General features: G+C 45.3%; 3 protein-coding genes across 6 annotated transcripts; 2 read left to right on the forward strand and 1 right to left on the reverse strand.

The window, feature by feature from the left end:
• The first annotated feature begins 64 nt into the window (after positions 1-64).
• Positions 65-20,918, forward strand: Zswim3 (zinc finger SWIM-type containing 3). 4 transcript variants are annotated; one of them, XR_012448280.1, is made up of 3 exons: positions 65-539; positions 15,864-20,216; positions 20,827-20,918. XR_012448280.1 is itself a non-coding variant. In XM_020168029.2 (2 exons), the coding sequence occupies exons 1-2, from the start codon at positions 385-387 to the stop codon at positions 17,797-17,799; spliced, it is 2,091 nt and encodes a 696-aa protein (XP_020023618.1). In that variant the 5' UTR covers positions 65-384; the 3' UTR covers positions 17,800-20,918. The 4 variants fall into 4 exon arrangements, 1 of the variants encoding a protein (XP_020023618.1); XR_012448279.1 differs by having other exon boundaries at positions 15,864-20,110; XR_012448281.1 differs by having other exon boundaries at positions 15,864-19,909.
• A 52-nt stretch (positions 20,919-20,970) lies between these two features.
• Zswim1 (zinc finger SWIM-type containing 1) lies at positions 20,971-22,900 on the forward strand. The gene has a single exon (XM_020168030.2). It carries the CDS (start codon positions 20,973-20,975, stop codon positions 22,338-22,340), a length of 1,368 nt encoding a protein of 455 aa, XP_020023619.2. The 5' UTR covers positions 20,971-20,972; the 3' UTR covers positions 22,341-22,900.
• Positions 22,574-25,599, reverse strand: Spata25 (spermatogenesis associated 25). Its single transcript, XM_020168031.2, has 2 exons — positions 24,505-25,599; positions 22,574-24,142 (listed from the first exon to the last, which is right to left on the reverse strand). Exons 1-2 carry the CDS (start codon positions 24,557-24,559, stop codon positions 23,508-23,510), a joined length of 690 nt encoding a protein of 229 aa, XP_020023620.1. The 5' UTR covers positions 24,560-25,599; the 3' UTR covers positions 22,574-23,507.
• Positions 25,600-25,757: the final 158 nt, after the last annotated feature.

Here is a 25,757-nt window from a genome sequence, read left to right on the forward strand (position 1 = left end):
AGTCGGATGCAGCTAATGATTGGTTCGAGTTCATGTCAATTGCCGAGTGGGCATGGCTCTCTTTTTCTGGCGATTGGAGAAAATGAGTGCCGATCTAGGAATTCCGTGTTTGATTGGATATTTCAGTAAGGGGGCGGTGCTCTGTCCTAGATAACAAGGGCTGTCATTTCCCTTCTGTCATATAGCGAAGACTCCCCCAAACCTTTTAGAACCCTGTGCGCCTTCAGCTCTTCATGAGCTCCATAATAGGCCACCCAGTTGGGGCCGCTCCTTAAGACGTTCTAAGCCCATGCCAGCCTGTAAATACTCAGAGTGATCCCTGGTCCCTGGCGTGATCTCGGCTCCAGCTGGGGCCAGTCCCTGGCGTGGGCCGTGGGGGCGGCCATGGAGCTGGGCAGCTGCTTCAAGACCTACGAGGACTTCAAAGAGTGCTTCAGCGCCTACAAAAAAGAGAACAGGTGCTCCTTCATTCTCAGGGACTGCGTCTCCGTCCGCTTCCACAACCTCAACCACGGCACCTCCATCCGTGAGGACATCCTGTAAGGGCGGGGCAGGGCGGGGCAGGAGGGTGGGGAGGAGGGCGGCCTGGAGGAGGAATGCCTGGGGCTCTGCTCTTGTCTGCATGGCCATTCATGCAACCGGCACTCATACAACACCTGCTGTATGCCTCCACAGGTGTGGCTTTTTAGCCAAGCACTTCACTTTCACCCTTTCCTTAAATTCACAAGCTTTTCTGGAATTTTTAGTAACTGCAGTCCCCCTCCCCCGCCCCTTTATGAGCACCTGCAGTACCCCAGGCACAAAGCGTGACCTTCACAAATGGATAAAAACGCCTTGGCGATCATTTTCATCACTCTCCTCTTTACAGAGCAGTAACATGATCACTGGTTGGATAGTTTCTTCCTTCATTGATTTTGGGGGTTTTATTGTCTTCTTGTGGTGCCGGGGATGAAACCCACACCCCCCTACATACACACACTCCACCCTGTTTTGCGCTCTACTACTGAGCCATATCCCCAGCTTGTAAATGGTTCTTGAACTCCTGATACTAATAATCGTTTTCAAACATTTTCCAGGCAGCGTTCTCTACTTAATTCGTGCTTTACCCTGCAGGGCTGTTTTCAGAATTATAGATGTAATTTTTTTTCATCGGCATATGATGAAACAGGTTTAGGACTAAATCAAACATGCTGAAAACTCAAATGCCTTCAGGGCTCAAGTGAAACAGCCTAGTTTAAGAAAGCTTAGCTTTTAATTGTACTTTAAGAAAAAGGACAATGGAACAAAGACTAATACTAGAAGGGTGAACTGGGCAAAATGAAAGTTGGCCCTGTCTCATCAATTTAGCTGATGACCCCTGTGTGAAAATGAAGGTCTAGTGTTGCCAGAATTTTGTTGTCAGAAATTCAGGCTTTAGTGAATTGGCCCACTTTTTAGAAATTGTAAATCAATTCAAATTTAATACATTACCACATGAGCCAACAATGACAGTCGAAGTATATATGTTTGAGACCTGGATTGAGATTTTTGGTCAAAGCTCCCCAGTTAGGAAACCAGGCTATATTCTGCCACTACTCTGAAGTCAAGTGCTATACTGGTAAAAATGGCATAAAGATGAATAAGAGTCCAAACTATCCCCCAAAGAGTTTAAGCTGGAATATACTTGGACTCAGGTAAGCTAACTAACTAGTACAGGGTCAAAGTAAAAAAATTTTTTTAAATGGGGTTGGTGGAGTGGCTGAAGTGGTAGAGTGCCTGCCTGGCAAACATGAGGCCCTGAATCCAAACCCCAGTACCACCAAAAAAAAATTGTCTGCAGTACAAGTACAGACTTTTATTCATTGTCATTATTCCCTATACAATGCAATATAAAACTGTTTACATTGTATTAGATATTATAAGTAATCTAGAGATGAAAGTATGTGGGAGATTTTATGCAAATACTACATGATTTTATACAAGGGGCTTGAATATCTCTGTATTGTGGTATCCAGAACCATAATTATGTGATAAGTGCTTTAGAAAGAGATGTACAAAGAAAGAAGCAACAACTGCTGAGGAGGGTAAGGCTTCACTCTGGAATTAGTGGTTTCTCTGGGCTCTGAATGAATGCAGAGAGCTAACATGGGAGATCAGTAGTTGCACGGAGAGGTTTGGCTGGATGGAGCTCTGCAAAAGACCTGGAGAGCAGACTCAGGTATGTGCAAGATAGTGACATGTTAGAGAAACTGTTGTCTACCATAGTTAGCAGGAGATGAAGGGACTGCAATCTGTCTGAAGGGTCTTTGTCTAAAACACCATTGTGAGGTGTTTGGGCTTTATCCTATAGGGTAGCACCTTCCTAAGCAATGCAAGGAGTACAGAAAATTCAATTGTCCCTAAACACTCTCAGGTAGACCATCTCAATGTCTAGCATGGGCTTGACCACAGCAGGGATCTCATAATTGTTGAAGAAATGATGCCAGGCACCCGTGGCTCACGCCTGTAATCCTAGCAACTCAGGAAGCAGAGATCAAGAAGATTGAGGTTCAGCAACACAAAACAGGGCTGGTAGAGTGAGTGGCTCAAGTAGAAGAGGCCTGCTCCAGGCCCTGAGTTTAAACCCCAGTACTGCCCCCCCAAAAAAGAGAGAGAGAGAGAAAGAGAGAGGGAGAGAGCAGTAAGGAGATCTGAGCTACAAGGAAGGATGTCTTGTTGTTATTGTTTGTTTTGGTTTTGTTTCAGGCAGTATCACTCTGTAGCCTAGGCTGGCCCAGAACTGGTTATCCTCCTGCTTCAGCCTCCTAAGTGCTGGAATTACAGGCATGTACCATCTTGTTTGGTTGGTTGGTTGTTTGGGCAACAGTAGACTTTGAACTCAGGGCCTCTCTTACTCTGTTTATTTGTTTTTGAGACTGAGTCTTGCTCTGTGGCCCAGGCTGTTCTAAAACTTTCAATCCTCCTCACTCAGCCAGGGATTACAAGTGTGTACCTCCATACCCGGCTCTAATTCGAAACTTTTTTTTGCGGTACTGGGGTTTGAACTGAGAGCCTCATGCTTGCTAGTCAGGTCCTCTACCACTTGAGCCACTCCAGCCCTTGATATTTTTTAAAAATTAAATGTTTATATTAACTGCCCAAAAAAACAAACTCACAAATTTTTTTTCAAACAGTACCAAAGGGTCTAAATGTCAGTGTAATCTAAATGTCATGCATAATCTAGCAGCATGCTCCTGAGGGCCACTGAGCCTGAACAGATATATCTGTTATATGCATATGCATCACTTTTTGTGGGGTCAATTTGGGAACTGAACCCAGGGACTTGTTCCTGAGCACTATTACTAAGTTACACCTCTAGCCCTTGTTTTTCTGTCAAGATACTACTTATACACATCCTTCTATACCTGATTTTTCTTATTTGTCAATATATCCTGGAGCTTATTCCTCACACTTGTCCCATTGTACAAGCAACTTAGCTGATTTTTCTTGTTGATTTCACTGATTTTAGTAATTGTTTCTTTTTCTTCTGCAGTACTGGGGTTTGAACTCAGGGCCTATGCCTTGAGCCACTCCACCAGCCCTTTTTTGTGATGGGTTTTTCCAAGATAGGGTCTCCTGAACTATCTGCCTAGGCTGACTTTGAACTGCAATCCTCCTGATCTCTGCCTCCTAAGTAATTAGGATTACAGGCGTGAGCCACTGGTGCCTGGCTAGCAGTGTCTCTTAAAATCCTACTCTATGCTGGTGTCTGGAGGTAGTTGCTGGAAAAGATAATTTGGGTCCCTGCTCTTGTGGAGATTTTCTCTCTAGTCATGGACAGAGATGAACATTAAATGTAATCACAGAAATGATTGTTGCCTTAAGATCGAAGGAAGTAAGGGCACCAAATGAAAAGTCTAGGGTGCTGAGTGGTGGAATGATGGGGAAAATTAATCTGGCTGGTGGGGATGGGTTGGAGGGGTGGAGGTGCTGGTTGATGCTTTGATCTTGATCAGAAAAACATAGTTTACAAAGCACATTCATCTTCATTATCTGAGTAGGTCCTCTGAATTACCTTATCAGAGGCAAGTTTTGCTATTCTCAAAATGAGTTAATGTATGTAAAATGCTTGCAACAGGGCCTATTACACAGAAAATCATCTTTAAATAACATTATTGTTTTGTAGATTGGGAGAGCCAGGAGAAGTCAAATGTTAAGAGACTGGCTAACATAGTTTCCACCTCTCTGCTCTACTATTTATTTAGTTATTTTTGAGGCACGGTCTCTGTGAAGCTCAGGCTGGCCTTGAACCCTCCATCGTCCTGCCTTCACCTCTCAGTCTGCTCTGTTCTTTGAAGACTGATTCTGAGTTGTACATGTTTGAGAAAAATGGAGAAAGAAAAGAGAGATAGTCAGAAGAGAACAGGAGCAGGAACTGAATGAGTCAAGAGGCAGAGAGGAAAACAATAAGCAAACCTGTGCAAAAGCATCCTCATCCCCAAAACTATCTGGATGGCAGCCAGGGAAGTCTGAGTTTAGTATAGTGAAAGCCAAAAGGATTTGAGGAGGCAAGTCAGAGCAGGGAAAAAGGTAAGGTTTGAAGAAAGTGTAAGAAAGTGCTTGGGTATTAAATCGAATGTCACTTTTATTGCCAGAGCTCTTAACTGTGGTTCCTAACCACTGAGCTCTAGTAGCTTTCTAATGTCACTTGCTCATTTATTTCTTCAACAGATTTGTACTAAGAGGCTGTTTACCGTTGGCTAAGCATTGCACTGGTACAAAGATGAGTAAATTGTGGGCCCTGACCCTGAAGATAATATGGACTGAGCTAGCTCAGAATTCATGAGCAGCACTGACCTTTCACAGACAAGTTGGCTGCTGGTTGGAATGTTCTAAAGGATATTCTTGGATCTATAGTGCACACTGGTGCCTGTGAGTTCCCTGTGCATGTTAGGCTGTTTTGAGGTGTTGGGGGATGAGACAGGGTCTAATTAATGTGTAGCCCAGGCTGATCTTGAACTTAGGATCCTCCTACCTCTGCCTCTCTAGTGCTGGGATTACTAACATAAAACCTGTATATATTGGGCTGTGTGTGTGTATGTGTGTTACTAGGGTTTGAACTCAGGGTCTCATGTTTGCTAGACAGGCACTCTACTACTTGAGACACGCCCCCCAGTCCACTATTGGGCTTTTTGAGTGATACATGAATGTTTTAGGTATGTATGGTTTTTTTGTTTTGTTTGTTTTTGTTATTGTTGTTGTTTCTTTTTAGTAGGACTGGGGTTTGAACTCAGAGCTTCATGCTTGTAAGCAGGTGCTCTATGGCTTGAGCCACACCTGCAGTTCATTTTGCTCTGGTTATTTTGGAGATGGGGGGGTCTTGTGAACTGTTTGCCTGGGCTTGAACCTCGATCCTGCCAATCCCAGTCTCCCAAGTAGCTAGAACTACAGGCATGAGCCACTGGCAACCAGGTGATAGAAATGCTTTTAGAAGATAATTTAGCAGGTATTTCCACAACCAAGTGGTCAGGCGAGATGATTTTACTAGTAAGTATTTAATGTTAATATGTTGGTTAAAAGTTCCTTATAAACAGAATGAGCTAATTTAAAGGCAGTCATTTGGGACACCCTCTCTTGGGACCCCCCCCCCCCAATTCTGGGGAATCTACTCTCCCACTTTACACTTAAAAAAAAAAAACAGCAATCACTTAAGGGATAGCAAAGTAGCTCAAGTGGTAGAGCACCTGCCAAGCAAGTGTGAGGCCCTGAGTTCAACCCCCAGTATCACCAAGAATAAAAATAAACAAAGACAATCATTTAAAAATAATACTTCGAATATTATATGAGTGGCTATGGCAGATGTACAGGTAGTTTGCAATTTATTCAAGTTCAGGAAAAGCTGGCATGGAGGTTAAAGGTGAGAGCTCTAGAGTCAGAGAGCTAGTCTTTGCCCTTGACTTAGTGCAAAACTCTTAACCTCTGTGACACAGCTTTTCTTTTTTTTCTTTTGTGTGTGTGTGTGTGTGTGTATGTGTGTGTGTGTGATACTGGAGTTTGAACTCAGGGCCTCACGCTTGCTAGGTGGGTGGTCTCCCAGTTGAGCCACTTTGCCAGTTGGGTTTGTGTTGGCTTTTTTTGATAGGGTCTCTTGAACTATTTGCCTGGGCTGGCTTCAAACCTCCATCCTCATTATCTCTGCCTCCTGGGTAGCAGGAGCTAGGATTACACAGTTTTTATCCTTTATAAAATGAGGGAGTGGTCTGGGAATATAGTTCAATGGTAATGCACTAGCCTAGCATGCATAAGCTCCTGGTTTCGATCCCCAGCACTGCAAAAATAAAAAAAAATAAAAAAAGGAGGGTTGGTGATGATTAAATAAGAAAACACAGTTAGCAGCTGCAACAGTGCTCAGTAAATATTTGCTGAAGCCATAACTATAGTACATAATATAAAGTGGAAGGTACTTTAAAGAGTCAAAGAAATGTACTCCGGGAGGTAGCACTTAATGACCAAAAGCCCCTATCAAAATAAAATCAGATCAAGTTAGAAAGTTCTTTTTTTTTTCTTTGTTTTTTTTTAACATGCCAACACATCACTGACAGAAAGTTCTTAAAAGGTTATTCTTTTGTTTGCAGAGGAGTGCTGGGGGGTTGAACTCAAGGCCTTGAGCAATTCCAGAACTTAAAAAAAAAAAAAAAGAGAGTACGAGCACAAACCCACTGTGATAAGAAACCCTCCCACAGAAGTCATAGTGTTAGCAGAAAACCTGTCCCCTGACCTTAAAATTCTGTGGTTCCCTCTTCTGAGAGATGTTTGTTTTTGGTGGTACTGGGGTTTGAACTCAGAGCTTCATGCCTGCTAGGCAGGCACTCTACCACTTGAGCCACTCCACCAGCAGAAATCATGTCTGCTATTTAAAGGGGAGTTTGGGGCTCAAGTGGTAGAGTGCCTGCCTAGAAAGTGCAAAGCCCTGAGTTCAAAATTCAGGACTGCCAAAAACCAAAACAAAAAAAAAGTAAAGGGGAGTTCAGGGGCTCAATTTGAGTACGTGACAAAATGCATGTCCCAGAATAGGTGCTGCCCTTGGTTCTCCAGGTGTCCTGTATCACATCTCCAAAGCCGTATGTCTTAGCTGACAGGTTTACTTCCCTGGTGGATATAGAGAGATAAGGGGTAGAAGACTGTCTGACTTAATTGAAGAGTAAAGGGTGTTAACCTTGAGCTCTTCAGCATATAGACAAAGGGAGAAACATGTCAGTTTGATTAACAAGCAGAGTAAACCAGCCAGCACACAAGCTGGCTGCACCAAGTTTTTCCCTTTTATAGTCCCCGTTACATTTCCCACTGTCGATTTATGCCTCCCATTTCTATGGAAAAGAGTTATTGCAATCATCTGTTTTCCTGCCTTTAGTGAATTCACTGGCCCAAGTAAGGAGGCAGTGCTCCTCAGCAAGAACAGCTTTTAAGCACCTGTTACACAGCACAGTTTATAAAGCACGAAGGGGCTTTGATTGTTTTACTCTAGCATTCTTTTTACAGTGTGGAAAGCTGTTTTGTCTGTAGTCCATTCCTTTCATTTGCACTGAATCATGCAAAGATGCACAGCTTATTATTTATGTTCTATGATTAGAGCTAGCATTTCAAGGAAGCTGGGGCCCCTTAAGTTTTGGCTTTGTGGCTATGGGTGACCTTGGGGTATTGTGATAACTTGGGAATGAAACAAACTGAGTCTCTCCTACTCTACTATACCATACGCTTTTTTTTTTTTTTTTTTTTTGAGATTCTGGGGTTTGAACTTAGGGCCTCACGCATGCCACGAAGGGCTCTCCAACTTGAGTCACTCTACCAGCCCTACTATATACTCTTTCTCTGGGTGTGTGCTTCTGACATCAGGTGTGTGTATGTGTGCTGGGGGGGCAGGGTTCCCTGCCCACCAAGTAAGCAATGCTTCAATGACACCAAGGGGGTTCCCCTAATTCAATTCAGTTGTGACACTAGCTACCTAGAGGTAGCATCAGATCACACAAGCTGAGATCCCACAAGACTGCCCTCCTTCACCTTCAGACGCCAGTCCAAGTCTAGGCCCAGAACTTCAGACTAATTGGCTATAATTTGGGGTTCCCAACATCCATACTTTAGGTTTAATTAACTAGAATGACTGACAGAACTCAGGGAAACACTTAATGTTTACCATTTTTCTTATTCTTAATATTTTGAGACAGGGTCCCTCTATGTAGCACAGGCTGGCCTTGAACTCAACGTCCTCCTTCTGGGACTGGTGGAGTGGTTTAAGTGGTAGTGTGCCTACTTAGCAAGCCTGAGGCACTGAGTTCAACCCCCAAGATCCCCCCCCTCCGCCCAAAAAAAATCCTCTTTCTTCTGACTCCTGAGTACTGGGATTATAGGCATGCACACACAGTTTATTTTAAAGAATATGACAAAGGAGCTAGGCCTGGTGTCTCATGACTAACCCCAGTACTCTGAGGCAAGAGCTCAAAATGAAGTTCAGCCTGGGCTGTATGGTGAGACCCTGTCTCAAAAAAAAAAAAAAAAGTGAAAGAAAGAATATCGCAAAGGATACAAAGTTTGAGAGGAAGCGTGCAGAGCTTCTGTGGCCTCACTGGGTGCTCCACCCTCCAAGTACCTCCGAGTATTTACTCTCAGGAAGCTGAGCCCTGCTCTTGGGAGTTTTATGAAGACTTACTTGCATAGGCATGATTGACTAGATCGTAAGCCATTAGTAATCATCTTCCTCCCCTCTCTGGAGTCTAAGGGGTGGGACTTTGTCCAGTGACCAGCCCCTGTCTAGCTGCCAACCTTCAGTCAACTCATTAGCATACATAAAGACACTTTCCACTTTGGAAAGTCCAAATATTTTAGCAGTTATATTCCAGGAAACAGGATACCGACCAAAAAATATTCCACAATATTGCAGCTATGTCTAAACAGTTTTTATTTTCCATTTTTTAACATCCCTATGAACTAGGAGAGTCTATGATTTTATTCCCCATTTCCTCTCTTGCATTTTTTGGCTGGTGTATTTATCTTTTCGTTACAACTTTTTGGGGATTGAGGCCTCTTTCCATCACTGTTCATTTAACAGCTCTTTAAAACACTTTTCTGGGACCACATTGCAGGTACTCTGCTAGGAATTTCACAGGTATTATTTAACCTTTGCCACACACTTTGAACTAGACCCTGTTACCAGAGTTTTCATCATCCATGTATCCATAGTCACAAGGCTGTGCGAGAAAGTGAAAGTCATGACACAGAAGTCTTCCAAGGGGCTGGTGAAATGGTTCAAGTAGTAGAGCACCTGTCTAGCAAGCACAAGGCCCTGAGTTCAAACCCCAGTACCAGAAAAAAACTTGCCAATAAATTAGTTACTTATAAAATTAATTGCTACTTAGCCCTGCTAGTCCTATTGGTATTTTTGACAGTATCTGACTGATGAATAGACGTAAGCACGAGGTTAATATGATGCAAATGAAACCATACAAACTGAAGTTGCACATCTCCCAAGTTGCAGGACTGGGTGAAATCCCTGAAAGTAATGATAGAGGACTTTCAGCCTTTACCAGTAAGAAGGAAGAGAAATCAAGAAAAGTGAGATACTAGAAGCTTGGAAAGCGGAGGAGTTACAGCAAAGAATCAAATTAAACCCTTGGGAAACTTCTTAAATCCCAGGAATACTCGTCAAAAAGAAGTACTATAGTGTTTGAGGAAATTATACCAGGTGCAGAAAAATAATTAATGCTTTAAGTTCTTTGATTATTCTAAAAGTTGGCATAACAACAGACTGTGGTGGTGCATGCCTGGAAGGCTGAGGCAGGAGGATCTCAAGTTGGAGGCCAGCTGGGTTGCACTGAGATCCTGTCTTTAAAACAAACAAACAAACAAAAATAATTGGCATATAAACTACCATAATAATCTTTTGTTACATATAATACTACATAACTTTAGTATCAATTTTTTGGGGGGTTGGATATGGGGTGCAGAGCCTGGAGTGTGCTAGAACAGCACTCTATCACTGAGCTACATCTTCCAGCCCTTGGTCTCTGTTTTTAAGGTAAAGTTTCACATATACATATACATATATATATATATATATATATATATATATTTTTTTTTTTTTTTTTTTTTTTTTACTAATTATGATGAAATGTTTCTGGGGAAAACCTTGACTCACAATGGCATTGTGTGTTGTGTTGCCAATCCTTAGAAGCCTCCACTGGCCCAGGTACTTTCATCTTTCCACAGTGCCATCCTCAGTTCTCATTTTACCCTCAGGATGGCTCCCCACCTGGCATAAATGCAAAATTCACCCAGAATAAAGTGTCTTCCTTGGTTTCCCACAGGTTTCCTGTCATGTATCTTCGTCCAGAATTGGGCTGGTCTCCCTGCTCATTCCTAATGAGATTACCTCAGTTGACTTAGACTACCCTTGAAGCACATAGCTACATGGGAAGGGATGACAACCTAAATAAAACCTGCTTTTTTTTTTTTCAGTACTGGGGTTTGAACTCAGGGCCTACATCCCTTGAGCCACTCCACCAGCCCTTTTCTGTGATGGGTTTTTTCGAGGTAGGATCTTGTGAACTATTTGCCAGGGCTGTCTTTCAACCTCGATCCTCCTGATCTCTGCCTCCTGAATAGCTAGGATTATGGGCGTGAGCCACTGGTGCCTGGCAAAACTGGCTTTTTGTTAGGAAGGTAGAAAATAAAAAGGATGTTGGATTGGCACCCAACAGTTCCTGTCACAGCCTTTTTCCTGAATTCAATTGAAATAGTACTGATTATTCTTGGATCAGGTTCTCATAATGGTTGTCCCTCAGCATCTGAGGGGATTGGCTCCAAGACTCCTCAGCTGTCAAAATCACTGGATGCTCAAGTCCATTAAATAAAATAGTATAGTGTTTACACGGATCCTCCCGAAAACCTGAATAATTTCTAGATTACTGCTGACGCCCAATACAATATAAATAGTTATTATACTACGTTGTTTAAGGAATAATGACAAGAAAAATGTTTGTGTAGATTCAATACAAACACAGCTTGTTCCAATATTATTAATCTGTAGTTGATATATCCAAGGATTCGATACCCTGTGATATGGAGGGTCACCTGTATTTATACACCAGGTGTCTATTATTATTGTTATTTCCATGTTTATAGATAAGGAATTGGAGGCTTACTCCTGAAGTGACTTAGCCAAGGTCACATAACTAAGAAGTGAAGAGAATTTTTTGGTATTACTGGATTTGAACTCAGGGCCTCACACTTGCTAGGCCGTGCTCTATCACTTGAGCCACTCCACCAGCCCTTTTTTGTGTTGTGTATTTCCAAGATAGGATGTCAGCAAACTGTTTGCCTGGGCTAGCCTTGAATCGCAATCCTCCTGATCTCTGCCTTCCAAGTAACTAGGATTTATAGGTGTGACACGCCAGTGCCGGCCAGTGCCAAGCAAATATTTTTCTTTTGAGGTAGGGTCTCAACATGTAGCCCAGGCTGGCCTCCAGCTTGAGATCTCACTGCGTTAGCCTCTCAAATGCTGGGACTTTAAGTGTGCCCCAAAACATTTGACTCCCTTCACTTGTTTTTAACTTTACTGGCCACTTGACTTTGAAAGTAGATGATCTAAGTTGTCTTGAGCTTTTGAACAACTAGTACAGTGTTTGGTACAGAAAACTCAGTAATTCTTGAAATATTTGGCAGTACTGGGGTTTAAACTCAGGACCTCATGTTTGCTAGGCAGGAGCTCTACCACTTGAGCCACTCTGCCAGCCCAATTGTTGGAAATTAAATGAAGAGTTTGTCCAAAGTTACAGCTGGTAAGAGTAACTACCCCTGTTAGGGCTAGGGACCACATCTTGACAAAACTCCATCCCAGTGAACTTCCTAGTACACTACTGGTGCTCGTGTTATGGGGAGAACTGACTGTGCCCACAGTCACTCATTTAACATTGACTCAGCACCATTGGCTCCCTGCCCTCTGGAGTTTCAGTTCAGTAGGAGAATACAAACACCTTCAGTGTAGATTGGAAGGAAGCCAGACTAGCTCCCTGCCTCCAGATCTTGGTTGTGTGTGCTTAGATAAAAGCACTAAGGGAAGTTCAGAAAAGTTTAAAACCTTGTCCCTGTCTCGGAGAGAACCTTTACAAGGGAACTAAGTATAAATAAACATAACCATAGTACTCAAAGAAGGTGGTGGGTTTTTTTGTTTTGTGTGTGTGTGTGTGTGTGTGTGTGTGAGATTGGGGTTTTGAACTCAGGGCTTTGTACTCACAAAGAAAGCACTCTACCACCCAAACCACACCTTCAGTACATTTAATTTTAGTGTTTTTGGAGATGGAGTCTCTTGAACTATTTGCCCTGGCTGGCCTCAAACCTTGATCCTCCCAATCTCAGCCTCCCAAGTACCTAGGATTATACCGTGAACCACTGATACCAGCTTTGTTTGTTTGTTTTGTTTTTGTATGTTTGTTTATTTGAGACAGTCTTACTATGCAGCCCAGGCTGGCCTCGAGCTGGCCTCGAACTCCAGATCGTCCGCCTTAGCCTCTTCAGTTCAGTGATTAGCACCATGTACCACCCCAACAGGCTGGGGAGTTTTTTTTTTTTGTTTTTGTTCTATTGTTTTTGGCAGTACTGGGGTTTATATATGAGTGTGTAAATTTTTTTTTTTTTTTGGTGGTACTGGGGTTTGAACTTGAGGCCTCATGCTTGCTAGGCACATGCTCTACCACTTGAGCCATTCCACCAGCTAGTACTAGAGTTTGAACTCAGAGCCTTGTGCTTGCCAGGAAAGTGCTCTACCATTTAAACCATGCCCCCAGCCCTTTTTGCTTTAGGTTTTTTTTTTTTTAATAGTACTGGGGTTTGAACTCAGGACCTCATGCTTGCTAGACATGCACTCTACCACTTGAGCCATTCCACCAGCCCTGCTTTAGTTATCTTTAGAGTAGGCTCTCATATTTATGCCTGGCCAGCCTGAACTGTGATCCTCCTATTTATGCTTCCCAAATAGCTGGAATGAAAGCTGTGCACCACCATGCCCAGCTTTTTCTGATTGAGATGGAGTCTTAATAAACTTTTTGCCCTGGCTGCCCTCAAACTGCGAACCTCCGATTCTCTGCCTCTCAAGTAACTAGGATTACAGGCATAATACAAAAAATTTGTATGCTTCACTGCAAGTTATATCTCAATTTAAAAAAATTAAAGGGGGCTAGAGGTGCGACTCAAATGGTAGAGCGCCTGCCTAGCAAGTATGAAGCCCCCCCCAAGTTCAAATCCCAGTACTATCAAAAAAAAAAAAACCTTTTTTAAAAGAATTAAAGGAAGCAGAGAAAAGTAACTTTAACCAAGTTGCCAATAGGTTTGAATTTATGATGTCAGCAAGGAAAGATGTTTAGAAATCTTTACGAAAGTTATTGAACCTAATCAGTGTGGCAAAGGTAGAGATAAAGAGGATTAAAAAGGGAACTCCAAAAAGGGACAAATATTTTGAAGGAAAACAGGCAGAATAATGGCTCACTAGTTGGACTGTACAAGCCACCAGTTCCCATTCCAGATTCTCAGATTTTAACTAGAGGATAGAATTCTAGATTCTCATCCTTGAGAATCTCCTTAGGCCTGCTTTCTCCTCTGCAAAATGTGACTCCTAATAGAACTCACTAGTATGAAACAAGTGTATTCGGGGCTTAATCTAGCATGCAGATAATAAATCCTCAGGAGCCGGCTGTAGCTCAGAGGGAGAGTGCTTACCCAGCATGTGCAAGGCTCAGGGTTTGATCCCCAGCACTGCAAAAAAGACAAAAGAATAATACATATTGGGTATAGGAAGAAGGAGGAATTTCAAAGGATGCCCAGGATCCCACCCTGGAAAGCGCAGACAATAATGGAGCCAGGAATGGTGGAATGAGCTTCAGCTGCTAGTCTTTTTTGGCAGTAGCTCTATAACCATTCACTAAATGTGTATAAAGTCAATATAACTGGATAAGCAAGAGTTAGGAAAAGATGTTGAACTAGTGGAAGGGAAGGGGCCCAATCTAAGTGTTTGAAGAAGGCTTCCTAGAAAAGATGTTTGTACGCAGTCCTGAAGGATAAGTAATCTTTGTAATGAAGAAAGGTGGAAAGGACCTGTGGGACAAAGGTATGAACATGAACAAAGGCCCAGAAGTAAGACATCTCAGAGGGAACACGGAAAGTGATGGGCAGTTTTTCTTTCTAAGACACAAAATATTAGGTGGAGAAGAATAGAAAATAAGGCTGGAGATATAGGCAGAGGCCACACAGTGGTCACCTCTTGTTTGCCATGTGCTGCACTGCTACATTCTTCTTTACCCAGAAGGAGAGATGACGCCACCCCTGCCCTGTATGCACAACAGGTGCAGACATCCTAGCCTGTTATTGGACTAACAAATCCTGTTTTCCTAAACTTGCTCCACAGGTTGGAAAAACAGGACCAGCCAGATTAGAATATTTGGAAAAGTTTAGATGGGGTTCCCAGGCTTTGCCATGTCATGACAGGGGCTGACATTTTTTTCCCCTGACCTGGTTTTTGAGCTGTACCACTCCCTGAGGAGGTAGGGGTGTGAACCATCACACCCACTAGTGGTCCATGATTCATTTACTCAGCACATCATTGATAAGCATCTGCTAAAGGAACAGCATTGCATCAGGTGTTTGGAGTACACTGAGGAAAAGCTTAGTCCTCATACTCAAAGACATCCCCATCACATTGGAAAGGCACTACATAAACACCCAGCATAATAATAATAATAATAATAATAATAATAATAACACAAGCTTTTGTTTAGCATAAATAAAAGACTGAAAAAGACTCTGGGCTAGATATTTTGCCCATGGCTCATTTAATCTTCATGGCAGGCCCTGAGATCATCTCATCTTACAGTTAGCAAAGTGGTGAAGTGACTTGCCCAAGTCTAAACAATTTCTAAATGGTAGAAGGATTCAAATCCAGGCCATCATCCTCCAGGCTCACCCCTGTTTCACCACTAGTTTTACCACCACCCAGAGAATCTGTTAAACTTTTTAGGCATATGCTATGAAATCAGAGATGGGAGCAATTACTGTGACTTAGGAGCATACACAAAGGCTTTGCAGAGAAGATGGGACCTGATTGGGCCTTGAAGCATGGGTTGAATGGGAGCAGGAAAAGAAAAAGAACAGATATTCAACTTAATTATTACTTTCCTTTGAATAATCATTTTTAACCTATAATGCCAAAGCTAGAAGGAACCCTAAAGATTCTCTAAGCCAGTGGTTGTCAAACTGTTTTAGAAGGTGGGGAGTGTGCTCAGTAGAGTGGGCTTAACATGCGTAGGGCCCTGGTGGACATCGTTCTTAACTGGAAGATGAACAGAGATCTTCCTTCCCTGAAAGGAGGCCCAGACATTCCTTATCCCCAGAGGACTCTGAAGAGCTTAGTTAATAACCCTGATCTGGTGTAGTAGCTTTAAAATCTTGCTTTATCCTTGCTGTCAAGAGGGAAAGGAGAAGGCAATAGCTCCCAAAAGACAGGAATGAAGGGGACTTTTTCTAGAGGTAGAGAAAGGTCTCGCTATGTAGCCCAGGCTGGTCTTGAACTTGCAATCCTCCTACCTCAGTCTCCCAAAAGTGCTGGGATTATAGTAGTGTACTGCAATGCCTGGTAAAGGGGACATTTCAGACAGCTGCTCAGGCCTCTACTGCTGTACAGGACATTGAGGGTGGTCTTGAAGAAAGAACTGAATGCTTTTGGGAGAATAAATCTTCCTTACATTTTACACTACACTGTGGTCTCCAGGAAACATACAGGTCAATATAAATCCCTATAGGACCTTATCTTATGAGAGAGAGGGGGCAGTCAGCACCTTTCTCATTGTCACCTCTACCTTCCCTAGATATGTGCAGGTGAAATTTGTCTGTATTCGGACCCAGTCAAACAGGAAGAGAACACGGGAGGCAGACACGTGCCCAGCATACTTGCTTCTAAGGTACGACGAGAGACTAGATAGACTATTCATCAGTGAACTAAATACCCAGCACATACATGTTGATTCCAAGACTGCTGGTCCTAGAGGAGACCCTGCTGGCAAAACTCAAAAGACAATGTGCCTGCATAAATTCCAGCCAGTGCAGTCCACAATCAAGAAAGACCTTGACACAGATGAGAAGTTCCCAATAGAACTATCATTTTGCCTAGATAAGGGACAAGTACCCTCAAAACCAGAGCAGGAGAGCATCACTCCTTCTGACCTGGCCAAGATCGCACAAGTGATGAAGAACTTTCTCAAGGTAGACGAGGGTTCCATGGCCTCCTTCAGTGTGGGCACCAGCCACGACCTGGACCGGCTCAGCTTCCAGAGCAGCAAGATGAGAGACCTCTTCATCCGATTCCCAGAGAACCTCCTGCTGCATCGGGTAGAGAACACCCAGGGTCACATCCTCTACGCCTTTTTGGTGGAGAACAAGGAACGAGAGGGTCGGGTGGTACACTTCTCTGTGCTCAAGGCAGAGACAGCCACCTCTGTGGCCAAGATGCTGAGCATCTTTACAGAGTTTAATTCTGATTGGTCCAAGGTCAAGGTGGTCTTTGTGGACCCTTCCTTCCCTCACCGAGACACTCTGCAGGAGATCTTCCCTGCTGCCCGTATCCTCCTTTCCATCTACCACACAACCCGGCTCCTGGAGAAGAAGTTACATCGGAGTTCAGCAAATGCATCTTTTAAAAGGCTCATGAAGGAAGCTCTTCGGGAGGCTGTGTTTGTCACTTCTGATGCAAGTCTGAAAACTCTCTGTCAGATGTCCCAAGCTCTGTTGGATGAGGATCTCTTCAGCTTCCTGCAGGCCCACTGGTTCTCCTGTGGACTGCTGTGGTACATGCACGTCAGGAAGGGCTTGCATGCATGTAACACCTACATGGACAGCCTGGACATTGTCACCAGCAAAGTGTCAAGCCTCTTTCGGGAACAGCAGTCCTTACTAGACTGCATCCTTTGCTTTGTGGATTACATAGACTTCTTTAATACCAAAGGCTTGAAGAACTTACCCACAGCTCCTCCCAAGTTAAAGAGGACCCGGCCTCCAAGCATGCCAGCAAGGGCCAAGAAACCTTTCGGAATCTGTGGCGGGAGCCTTGCCAGCCTCCCTGCGGAAAAGGTAAAGCCAGACTCACAGCAGGTTCCATTGCAGCAGCAGCCCCAGGGACAGCCCTCTCAGGGAGGCATGCTAGACACCTTGCACCAAAGTGGCTCTGAGCTAGCCTACAAGCTGTGTCACAATGAGTGGGAGGTGGTACAGAATTCCACCCACCTGGTGGACCTGGCAGGTTCTGCAGTGGCCGTTCAGCTGCTAGAAGATTCTCACCAGGTGAGCAAAGATGGCTCTAGCTGCAGCTGCTCTTTTCAACAATGGTACCACCTGCCATGCCGGCACATTTTGGCCCTGCTGCATACCAGTCAGCAGCCAGTAGGTGAGGCTATGGTGTGCCGGCGGTGGCAGAAGAAGTATCAGCACCTTCTTGGGCCTAATGGGGAACTCCAGGACCGTAGTGTGATCCCAAATACAGACCAGCCTGAAAAACAAGGTCAGAACCACATGATTCAGGACCTAAGCAGGGAGCTAGCAAACCTGCTAATGCAGACTGAGGGGCCCGAGCTGGAGGAGCGCTTTTCTACCCTGCGCAAGATTGTGGACATCTGGGCGGACCCATGTCGTCCATCTGCGTCCAGCCAGCAATCAGAAGACTTCAAGGATGTGGGCAGCCTCCCTTTCCTCTGGGGAAAGCAGGAGGAAGGGGAGGAACACCCTCTTGCTGAAGCCATGATTCATGATTGAAGCACTTGCACTTGTGCATTGGACACTAGCCCCCTCTCTTTGGAAGTTCAGGAGTTGAAAGTGGGCAGGTCATGCTAGGTCAGTACGTTAAACGATGTCTTCCTGGGTAGGGCTAGGAAGATTGTTAAAATAGGGAAGAGAGGAACCACACTGCGTGACAGTCCTTTGAACCTGCCCCTTTTTGGTTCTACGTTTGGCATTCCATGGGCATCTCATCCATTGTTCAAGGCCAAAGTTATCTCATGCAAAAGGTCACCTCACTTTTTTTTCTCTGACTTCTGGGATCAGATTTTATTCACCCTACAGAGATGAACCCCTGATCAGGATGAGACAAAATGGGCCTGGTAAAAGGGCCATTTTCAGGGACAAAGGGAAGGAGGGTGATCCTTGACTGTTGCTGCTCTTTATGAAGAATTTGTTATTTGTACCTATTTTTATTTATATTAAATAAAGGTTTTTTTTAAAAGAAAGAAAATAAGCAGGGGAAATGTGTTTCATTTGATCAGGAAAGGAAGGGGAATTGCATAGCAGGACTCCTGGCTTTACTGTCAGGAAGGGGGTCCCCTCTAGTGGGTTTTTATCTTTTGCATTGCTGGGGATTGAACCCAGAGCCTTGTGCTTGCTAGACAAGCTCTCTACCACTGAGCTACATCCCCAGCCCTTAAGTATTTATTAATTTTAAAGGAAATTGACTATTGTCTAATGGAGTGTGAAGCCAAATAGAACCTGATGCCTCAAATGTGGAGTTACAATGCACCGCTTACTTTGCCCTCTTCCTATCAACCAAGACTTCAATGTTGAATTTCAGGTGGCCTTATATTCATTCTAGAAGGAGGACACCAAATCCACTTCGAGCACAGAAACTCAAATCCTAAATTCTCCTGCCAGCAGGTTGCTAGAGAAACTATGGACAAGTTCTTAATTTCTTTCTTCCTTCCTTTATATTTATTGTGGTAATGGAGATTGAACCCAAGGCCTACCACTTCAGCCATATCCACAGACCTTTTGTTTTTATTTTTCAAGATAGGGTCTTGCTAACTTTGCCGGTGCTGGCTTTAAACTCTTGATCCTCCTGCCTCTGCCTCCTGAGTAGCTGGGATTATAGATATGAGTCACCATGCCCAACCTTATTTATTTCTTGAGACAGGTCTCACTGGTTTGCCCAAGGCTAGGAATTCTCCATCCTCCTGCCTCAGCCTCTATAGCTGGGGTTATAGGCATCAGCCACCCCAACCAGCTGAAAGTCTGAATTTGTTAACTCCAGGTTCTTCATTTGTAAAAATCATGTTGACCTGTGGTAATCCTGAATTTCCCAAGGGTCTACATAAACATTTTCATTATAGTAATAAGCATCAAGACTGACTTGATTTTTCTTGTTTACCACCACCGACTTTTGGTAGTGTTGGTAATCTTTTGGGGAGGGGGCAATATGAAGTTTGAACTCAGGGACTCAGGCTTGCTAGCCTGAGCTCTACTACTTGGGCCACGCCCCCAGGTCCTAGCCCTAGTTGGGTATCTTAATCTCCAAAGCCTGGAGCTTTCGAAGACTGCCATCTTCAGGGGAACTGTGGAAGAAAGGTGGCAGCCAGTTCACGTTCTCTCTCTCCCTCTCCCTCCCTCCCTCTCTCCCTCTCACCTTCCCTCCCTCTCTTGATTTCCTTAGCTGCGAGGGTTGGCTGCGGAAGAGGCTGAATTTGAGACCTGGGCCTCAATTTCCCCATAAGAGTACACACTACAACTATAGATTTGCACGCTTTCCCAACCCTCTGAGACGTTGGAGTTTGACATCCCCCCACAAAAAAAGAAAAGATTTCCGTAAAACACCGCTATTATATTTTCCTTTAAGGCCTTTAAGGGAGTTTCCATAGCAATGCGTCTTTCCAGTGTTGGAGCCTGAATCCAGAGTTCCAGGCTTAACTGCAGACGAAACGCCCCTCCCTCGGGCTTTAATTGGTTGCCGCCAGCCGAGCCCCTCGTAACCCTGGCAGCAGCACCCGCCCCGGAATCGGCGACCAATGATTGGTCCGTGACACCAAAGCCCGGCCGCACACTCCTCAGGCCATTGGCCTGAGTCGCTGTGAAACTGAAGCCGTGGTTCGTGAACTTAAAGGTCAGTCAGAGGCGGAGGCAGGGTCAAATAGGGAGACATGGCAACCCCACCAGGCTGTAGGTGATTTCAGGGGGAGTGGAACTGTAAAACATCAGATCACCGCGGTCAGCCATTACACAGCTCCCAGAGGGTGGGAGGTTAACTTCACCGGTCTGTCAGACTCCGAACGTGAACGTCAGTCATCCCACACCCGGGATAAAGGTGAGAGGTCAAAGGTCGCATTCCCTTTATGTTCCTGGGGTTTGGACCTTGTGGGACGCCATCTGTCTGGATCTCGAGCCAAAGACTCGGCTTCCAGCTATTGAAGGTAAAGTGGGTAAATGGCTTTAACGTCTTTGAGCCTCAGTTCCTCATCTGTAAAATGGAGACAGTAACCCATTTGGAGGCCACATAGTGGAAACATTTGAACAGAGCGTTGCAGGGATGAACGTGGAGGCATAAAAAGCTGCTCGCATTTGTTAGCCGCATTTTATGGTGGAAGGGATTGAGGCTGAGAGGGTCACTGACTTGCCCAAGATCTCACAGCAAGTTTGGGTGATTATAGAGTTCTCTTCTATAGACACTAGGACCAAAGAAAAGAATGGATGCCAAGAAGTAATTTGTAAATTTAAAGGCTATACAAATATTCAGAATTTCAGAATGCTTTTTTTTTTTTTTCTTTTCTTTTCTTTATGATACTCAGGGCCTCACACTTGCTAGGCAGGCACTCTGCCACTTAAGCCACTCCACCAACCCTATGAGTTAGGGTTTTTTTAACCCTCATTATCCTATACATCCTTCCTTATTTGTTTACATGTGTGTTGTGTATCTCCTCCTAGAAATATGCTGACACTTAAGTGTTCAATAAATATTGTCTAGATGAATAATTGAGGAGCCAAGTCCCTATTGTCTCCTTAAACTTCTGTTCCTCTCCATAGGTCCATCTTTGGAAACTACAGTCCAGCCTCAGACTCCACTTTCTTGGAGCTTGAGACACAAAGCCTCCTGAGTAGCAGTCCTGCAGAGAAAATATTTTAGCCTGGGCATTTAGACGTCTCTCATTCCTCCCCCACCCCACCCCCCCATGGCACTCACAATGCTGAATGGGCTTCTCATTAAGGATTCAAGCCCACATATGCTGCTGCACCAGGCTAGCAAGATTTCCCAGCTGGATACCTTCAACTACCAGAGCTGTTTTATGCAAGATATCTTTGCCCATTTTCCTGAGGTCTTATTTATCCACCGGACCTATAACCCAAGGGGTAAGGTGTTATATACCTTCCTGGTGGATGGACCTCGAGTGCAGATGGAGGGGCCTCTTACCCGTGCAGTCTACTTCGCCATCCCTGCCAAAGAGGATGCAGAAGGCTTGGCTCAGGTGTTCCAGGTGTTCAAGAAGTTTAATCCAGCATGGGAGAGAGTCTGCACCATCCTGGTGGATCCCCACTTCCTTGTGCTGCCCACCCTAACCATGGAGTTCCCCACAGCAGAGGTCTTGCTCTCAGCCTTCCACATCTGTAAGTTCCTCCAGGGCAAGTTCTATCAGCTGTCCCTCGAACAGCCTGTGGAAAGGTTGCTCCTGACCTCCCTACAGAGCACAATGTGCTCAGCCACATCAGGCAACCTAAGGAAGCTGTATACCCTCTTGAGCAACTGCATCCCCCCAGCCCGGCTGCCTGAGCTGCACTCACACTGGCTGCTCAACGACCGCATCTGGCTGGCCCACCGCTGGAGAAGCCGAGCCCAGAGCAGCCGATACTTCCAGAGCCTCGAGGTCACCACCCGCATCCTCAGTCAGTTCTTTGGCACCATACCCTCTGAGAAACAAGGAATGGCCTCTCTGTTCCGCTACATGCAGCAGAACCCTGGAGACAAAGCAAGCTTTAGCATAGGAAGTCCCCAAAACAATCGTACCCCCTCAGATGTCAGCCCTGAAAGCCCCAAAGTAGAACAGTTGGTAGAAGCTCGCATCCAACACTCTCTTAATGCCATCTGCACAGGACCAGCAGCCCAGCTCTGCCTGGGAGAGTTTGCTGTGGTCCAGAAATCCATGCACCTCATTGGCTCTGGCTCAGAAAAGATGAACATACAGATCCTAGAGGACACCCATAAGGTGCAGCCCCAGCCCCCTGCCAGCTGCAGCTGTTACTTTAACCAGGCCTTCCACCTGCCCTGCCGTCACATCCTAGCCATGCTCAGTGCCCGCCGCCAAGTGCTCCAGCCAGACATGCTGCAGGCTCAGTGGACAGCAGGTTGTGCCACCAGTTTAGACAGCGTCCTGGGCAGCAAGTGGAGTGAGACCCTGGATAAACACCTGGCAGTGGCACTTCTCACAGAGGAGGTGGGTCGACTCCTGCAGCACTGCAGCAAGGAGGAGTTTGAGCGACGGTACAGCACCTTGCGGGAATTGGCTGACAGCTGGATCGGCCCTTACGAGCAGGTGCAGCTCTAATCACTCTGGATGCCTAGAGATGCCCTGGCACAAGTATACACTCACGTCCTTGCCAACACACACACACACTCCTTCTCTCTCAATTGTAGTTTCACGAGCCTTCCTTTCCAAACAAGGACAAGAGCTTTCTACTCTACTATAGCCTGCTACCAGGAATGTGTCTAGCTCCATAAGACAGGAGTCAGCAAATCTTCTGGAAAGAGCCCAGTAGTAAATAGTGTAGACTTTGATGATCACATAGTCACTGTTGTATATTCTTGGTTTAGTTTAACCTTTTTATAAGATAAAAACAATTCTCTGTTCAAAGATTTTATGAAGTCAGGCAACCCTAATCTAAGATAAGAGAGAAGACTTTGGGTGGCAAGATTGAAGGTTGCCATGTGGTAACCACTGCCATAGTCAGGTGAGATGTCTCACCTGACCCGTGTCCTGTGTGAGCTGGCCTGGGAGCCTCTGAGCAACCAGAGGAAGGTTGCTCAGGGAGGTGGCTTAGCCAGGCTCCCAGGATTTTTATCCCTGCTCCATCTCAAGGTCAATAAAGTTAAATGTGGTACATTCCAGCACTTGTCTAGTCTTTTGTTTTGTAGAAGACCATTTGGGGTAATTGTGAAAGGAATAGAATTTGGAATGTGAGACTACATGCAAATCCTGGTTCTTTCCTTGTCTTATTTTTAGGGCTTGGTTCTACCTTTATTAGCTATGGGACTCTGAGCAAGTCAGCTCTCTAAGCCTCAATTTGCTTATCTGTAAATGGGCATCCGTTAGTGCAGGCACCTAGTGGGTGCTCAGCCAAGTGTTCATGTTCCTTCCTTACCCACAGTCCCATTCCCTGCCTTCAACAGGCTGGGAAATTTAAGGCAAAAGGAAAATTCACATTGCCTAGGACTTTCTACAAGAAACTTTGACCAAGTCTTCAATATAGAGAAGCCTCTGCTCTCCAAGCAGGGCCCCCTACGTAGGTAATTATATCTGTTTGATCAGACCTATCTCTTGTCTCAGTGGCACAAGAGAAACTTGCTGGGGTCTAGGCTCTAATGAAGACTGGAATTTGTCAGAGTGGCTCAACCACTCACCTTTATCCCCATCCCTGCCGTAGCCCCGCCAACCCTATCTGCCCAAAAACCATACAGAGAAGCCACCCTATGTGTCTGGTGCTATTTCATCCAGCTACAAGCAAGAGCCAGGAGGCTGGCCCCTCCTGCATCTCACTAGGGGCACCTGCCCAGAGACCGCGTGGGCACGTGCCTGCTCCCACCGTGCCCCCTCCATAGCACTCTCTGGCTCCGGATGGGCCATCATGAAAGCTTGAGCTGCCCGGATCAGGTCCTCTTCCCGCAGGCCTGGGACGGGCACAGTGGGGATGCCAGCGATCATCATGGCCAGAGTGAGGATGCAGATGTCAGGCTGGGAGCTGGCCTCCTTCCCCCCTGCCTCAGAAGGCCTTGGCAGAACCCCTGGTGACAGCCCCCACAGCAGCAGGGGTCCAGACGTGCTGGGGCCACCCGGGCGGGGTGGTGCCCTGGCTCTGGAGCAGCCATCCTCCCAGCCCAAGCTCTCTGGCTGCCTCATGGTGGGGAATTTGGGGCAGTATCGGCTGTACTCCTTTCTCCGCAGTGTCTCCCAGCTAGTGTTCCCAGGGCAGCCCCTGGTTTCAGCTACTGCCAGGGCAGGGCCCCAGGCTTGGGCAGCAGGTATCACCTGCTCGGTTTTCTGGCTCAGTGGGCCTAGTCCACCAGAGGCCACCACCACTGGCTCTGCAGGACTATAGAGGCCAACGGATGAACCAGCAGAAGCAGCCCCACCTGCAGAGACAGGAATGAGATAGAATGTTATTCTTGTTCTCTTTGAGGAAGAAGCCCTGAGGGGCAGGGCTTGGGAGCAGAAGCAAGCAAGAACCAGCCCAAGAGGAATGTCTAGAAGTTGGGGACTAAATGTTACTCATACCCAGTCCCCAAAACTGAGCAGGTGATGGTGAAGTGTTTGTTGGATAAATAAGTGGGTAGTTAGTAATTAGCAAGGACTTGGAATGCCTTTTCTTCTAAGACAATTGACTCCTGGGCCAGTCCAAAACTGCCCAGCACAACCTCCACCTCCCCAGAGCCAGGAAGCAACTTCACATGGAAAGTTGTGGTGCCCCCTCCAGTTCCAGGAGCCCCTCTCTCACCTGGGCCAGAAGGCAGAAGACCCCGCTGGGTTTGTGGAGACATGAAATAGGACATGGTCTCCCTGAACAGTCCTAAGCCTCTTACCCTGCCCTCTCCACCCTTCTGGAGTACCACCTCATAGTCCCTCCCCGTACACCTGGGACTTACGTCACAGCACTGACCTGTTCATTCTAGAACCTATATGACAATGGATGGGTGTGAAAAGAGCAGGCCCAGGGTGTTCTAGGCTCTTGCCCTTACCTTGGGCAAGTTATCTGGACAGTTTATCTGGTTGATTGGTTGTTTTTTTTGTTTTTGTTTTTGTGTTTTTCAATGCTGGTGATCAAACCCAGGGCCTTCTGCATGTTAGGCTCAAGCCAATCACTGAATTACCTCCCCTGTCCATCTGGACAGTTTTTTTTGTTTTGTTTTTGGGATTCAGGGCAGTACTAGGGCTTGAACTCAGGGTCTTACACTTGCTAGTGCTCTACCACTTCCGCCACACCTCCAACCCCTATCTGGACAGTTTTGTTCCTCAATATCCTCATCCATGAAATGTGGGTGGTGACTGCCCCCTACTTACCAGGAGTTGGGGGGATGAGATGAGCTCATCCGTATGGAAGTTACCAATCAGAGATACAAGTAAAGGAGTCTAGAGTTCTGTGCCCCGTGTGAGACAAGCAGTATTCTTCATTCAGTCATGTGCTATTTGACCTTGCACAACACAATCTCAGCTCTGGACCTCAGCTTCTCCTATGCCAAATTAAATGTTTAACCTATTGCACTGGTTCTCAGCTCAGGCCACGTGTTAGAATGTCTTTGAAGTCTAGCCTCATCCCAGATCAATGAAGTCAGAATCCCAAGGATCAGACGCACATATCAGTATGTTTAAGTTCCTGAAGAGACTATAGTATGTGCCAAAGTAGAAACCTCTATCTAGGGAAACACTTCCCAACCCTGACTGTACAATCTCAAAAGGGCCTTAAAAAAAAAAATTCCAGGTCCCTATCAAAGGGACTTTTTACAAAAATAAATAAATAAATGACATGTCTATGCCTAATCCCCCAACAAATTGAAGAATTTCTACAGACAGATTCTGAGCCATCAGGACTTTTTTTTTTTTTTTTTTTTTTTTTTTTTTTGGTTCTGGGGACCAAACTCAGAGCCTTGCATTTGCCAAGCAAGCTCTCTTCTACTGATCTAAATCCCCAAGTATCCCAAATAACTCTAAAGAGTGGCCAGGCTAGGAAGCCCTGATGTAGATAGACAAGAG

This window comes from Castor canadensis, chromosome 5 (assembly GCF_047511655.1).
Source record: "Castor canadensis chromosome 5, mCasCan1.hap1v2, whole genome shotgun sequence".
Taxonomy (NCBI): Eukaryota; Metazoa; Chordata; class Mammalia; order Rodentia; family Castoridae; genus Castor; species Castor canadensis.

Excerpts from the sequence above, each read along its gene's own strand:
- Zswim3 (XM_020168029.2), top strand. The coding sequence starts at position 385 with ATGGAGCTGGGCAGCTGCTTCAAGACCTACGAGGACTTCAAAGAGTGC. Across the intron at positions 540-15,863 it reads TCCATCCGTGAGGACATCCT|ATATGTGCAGGTGAAATTTG; the intron begins GTAAGGGCGGGG and ends TACCTTCCCTAG.
- Zswim1 (XM_020168030.2), top strand. The coding sequence starts at position 20,973 with ATGGCACTCACAATGCTGAATGGGCTTCTCATTAAGGATTCAAGCCCA.
- Spata25 (XM_020168031.2), bottom strand. The coding sequence starts at position 24,559 with ATGTCCTATTTCATGTCTCCACAAACCCAGCGGGGTCTTCTGCCTTCT. Across the intron at positions 24,143-24,504 it reads TCTTCTGCCTTCTGGCCCAG|GTGGGGCTGCTTCTGCTGGT; the intron begins GTGAGAGAGGGG and ends CTGTCTCTGCAG.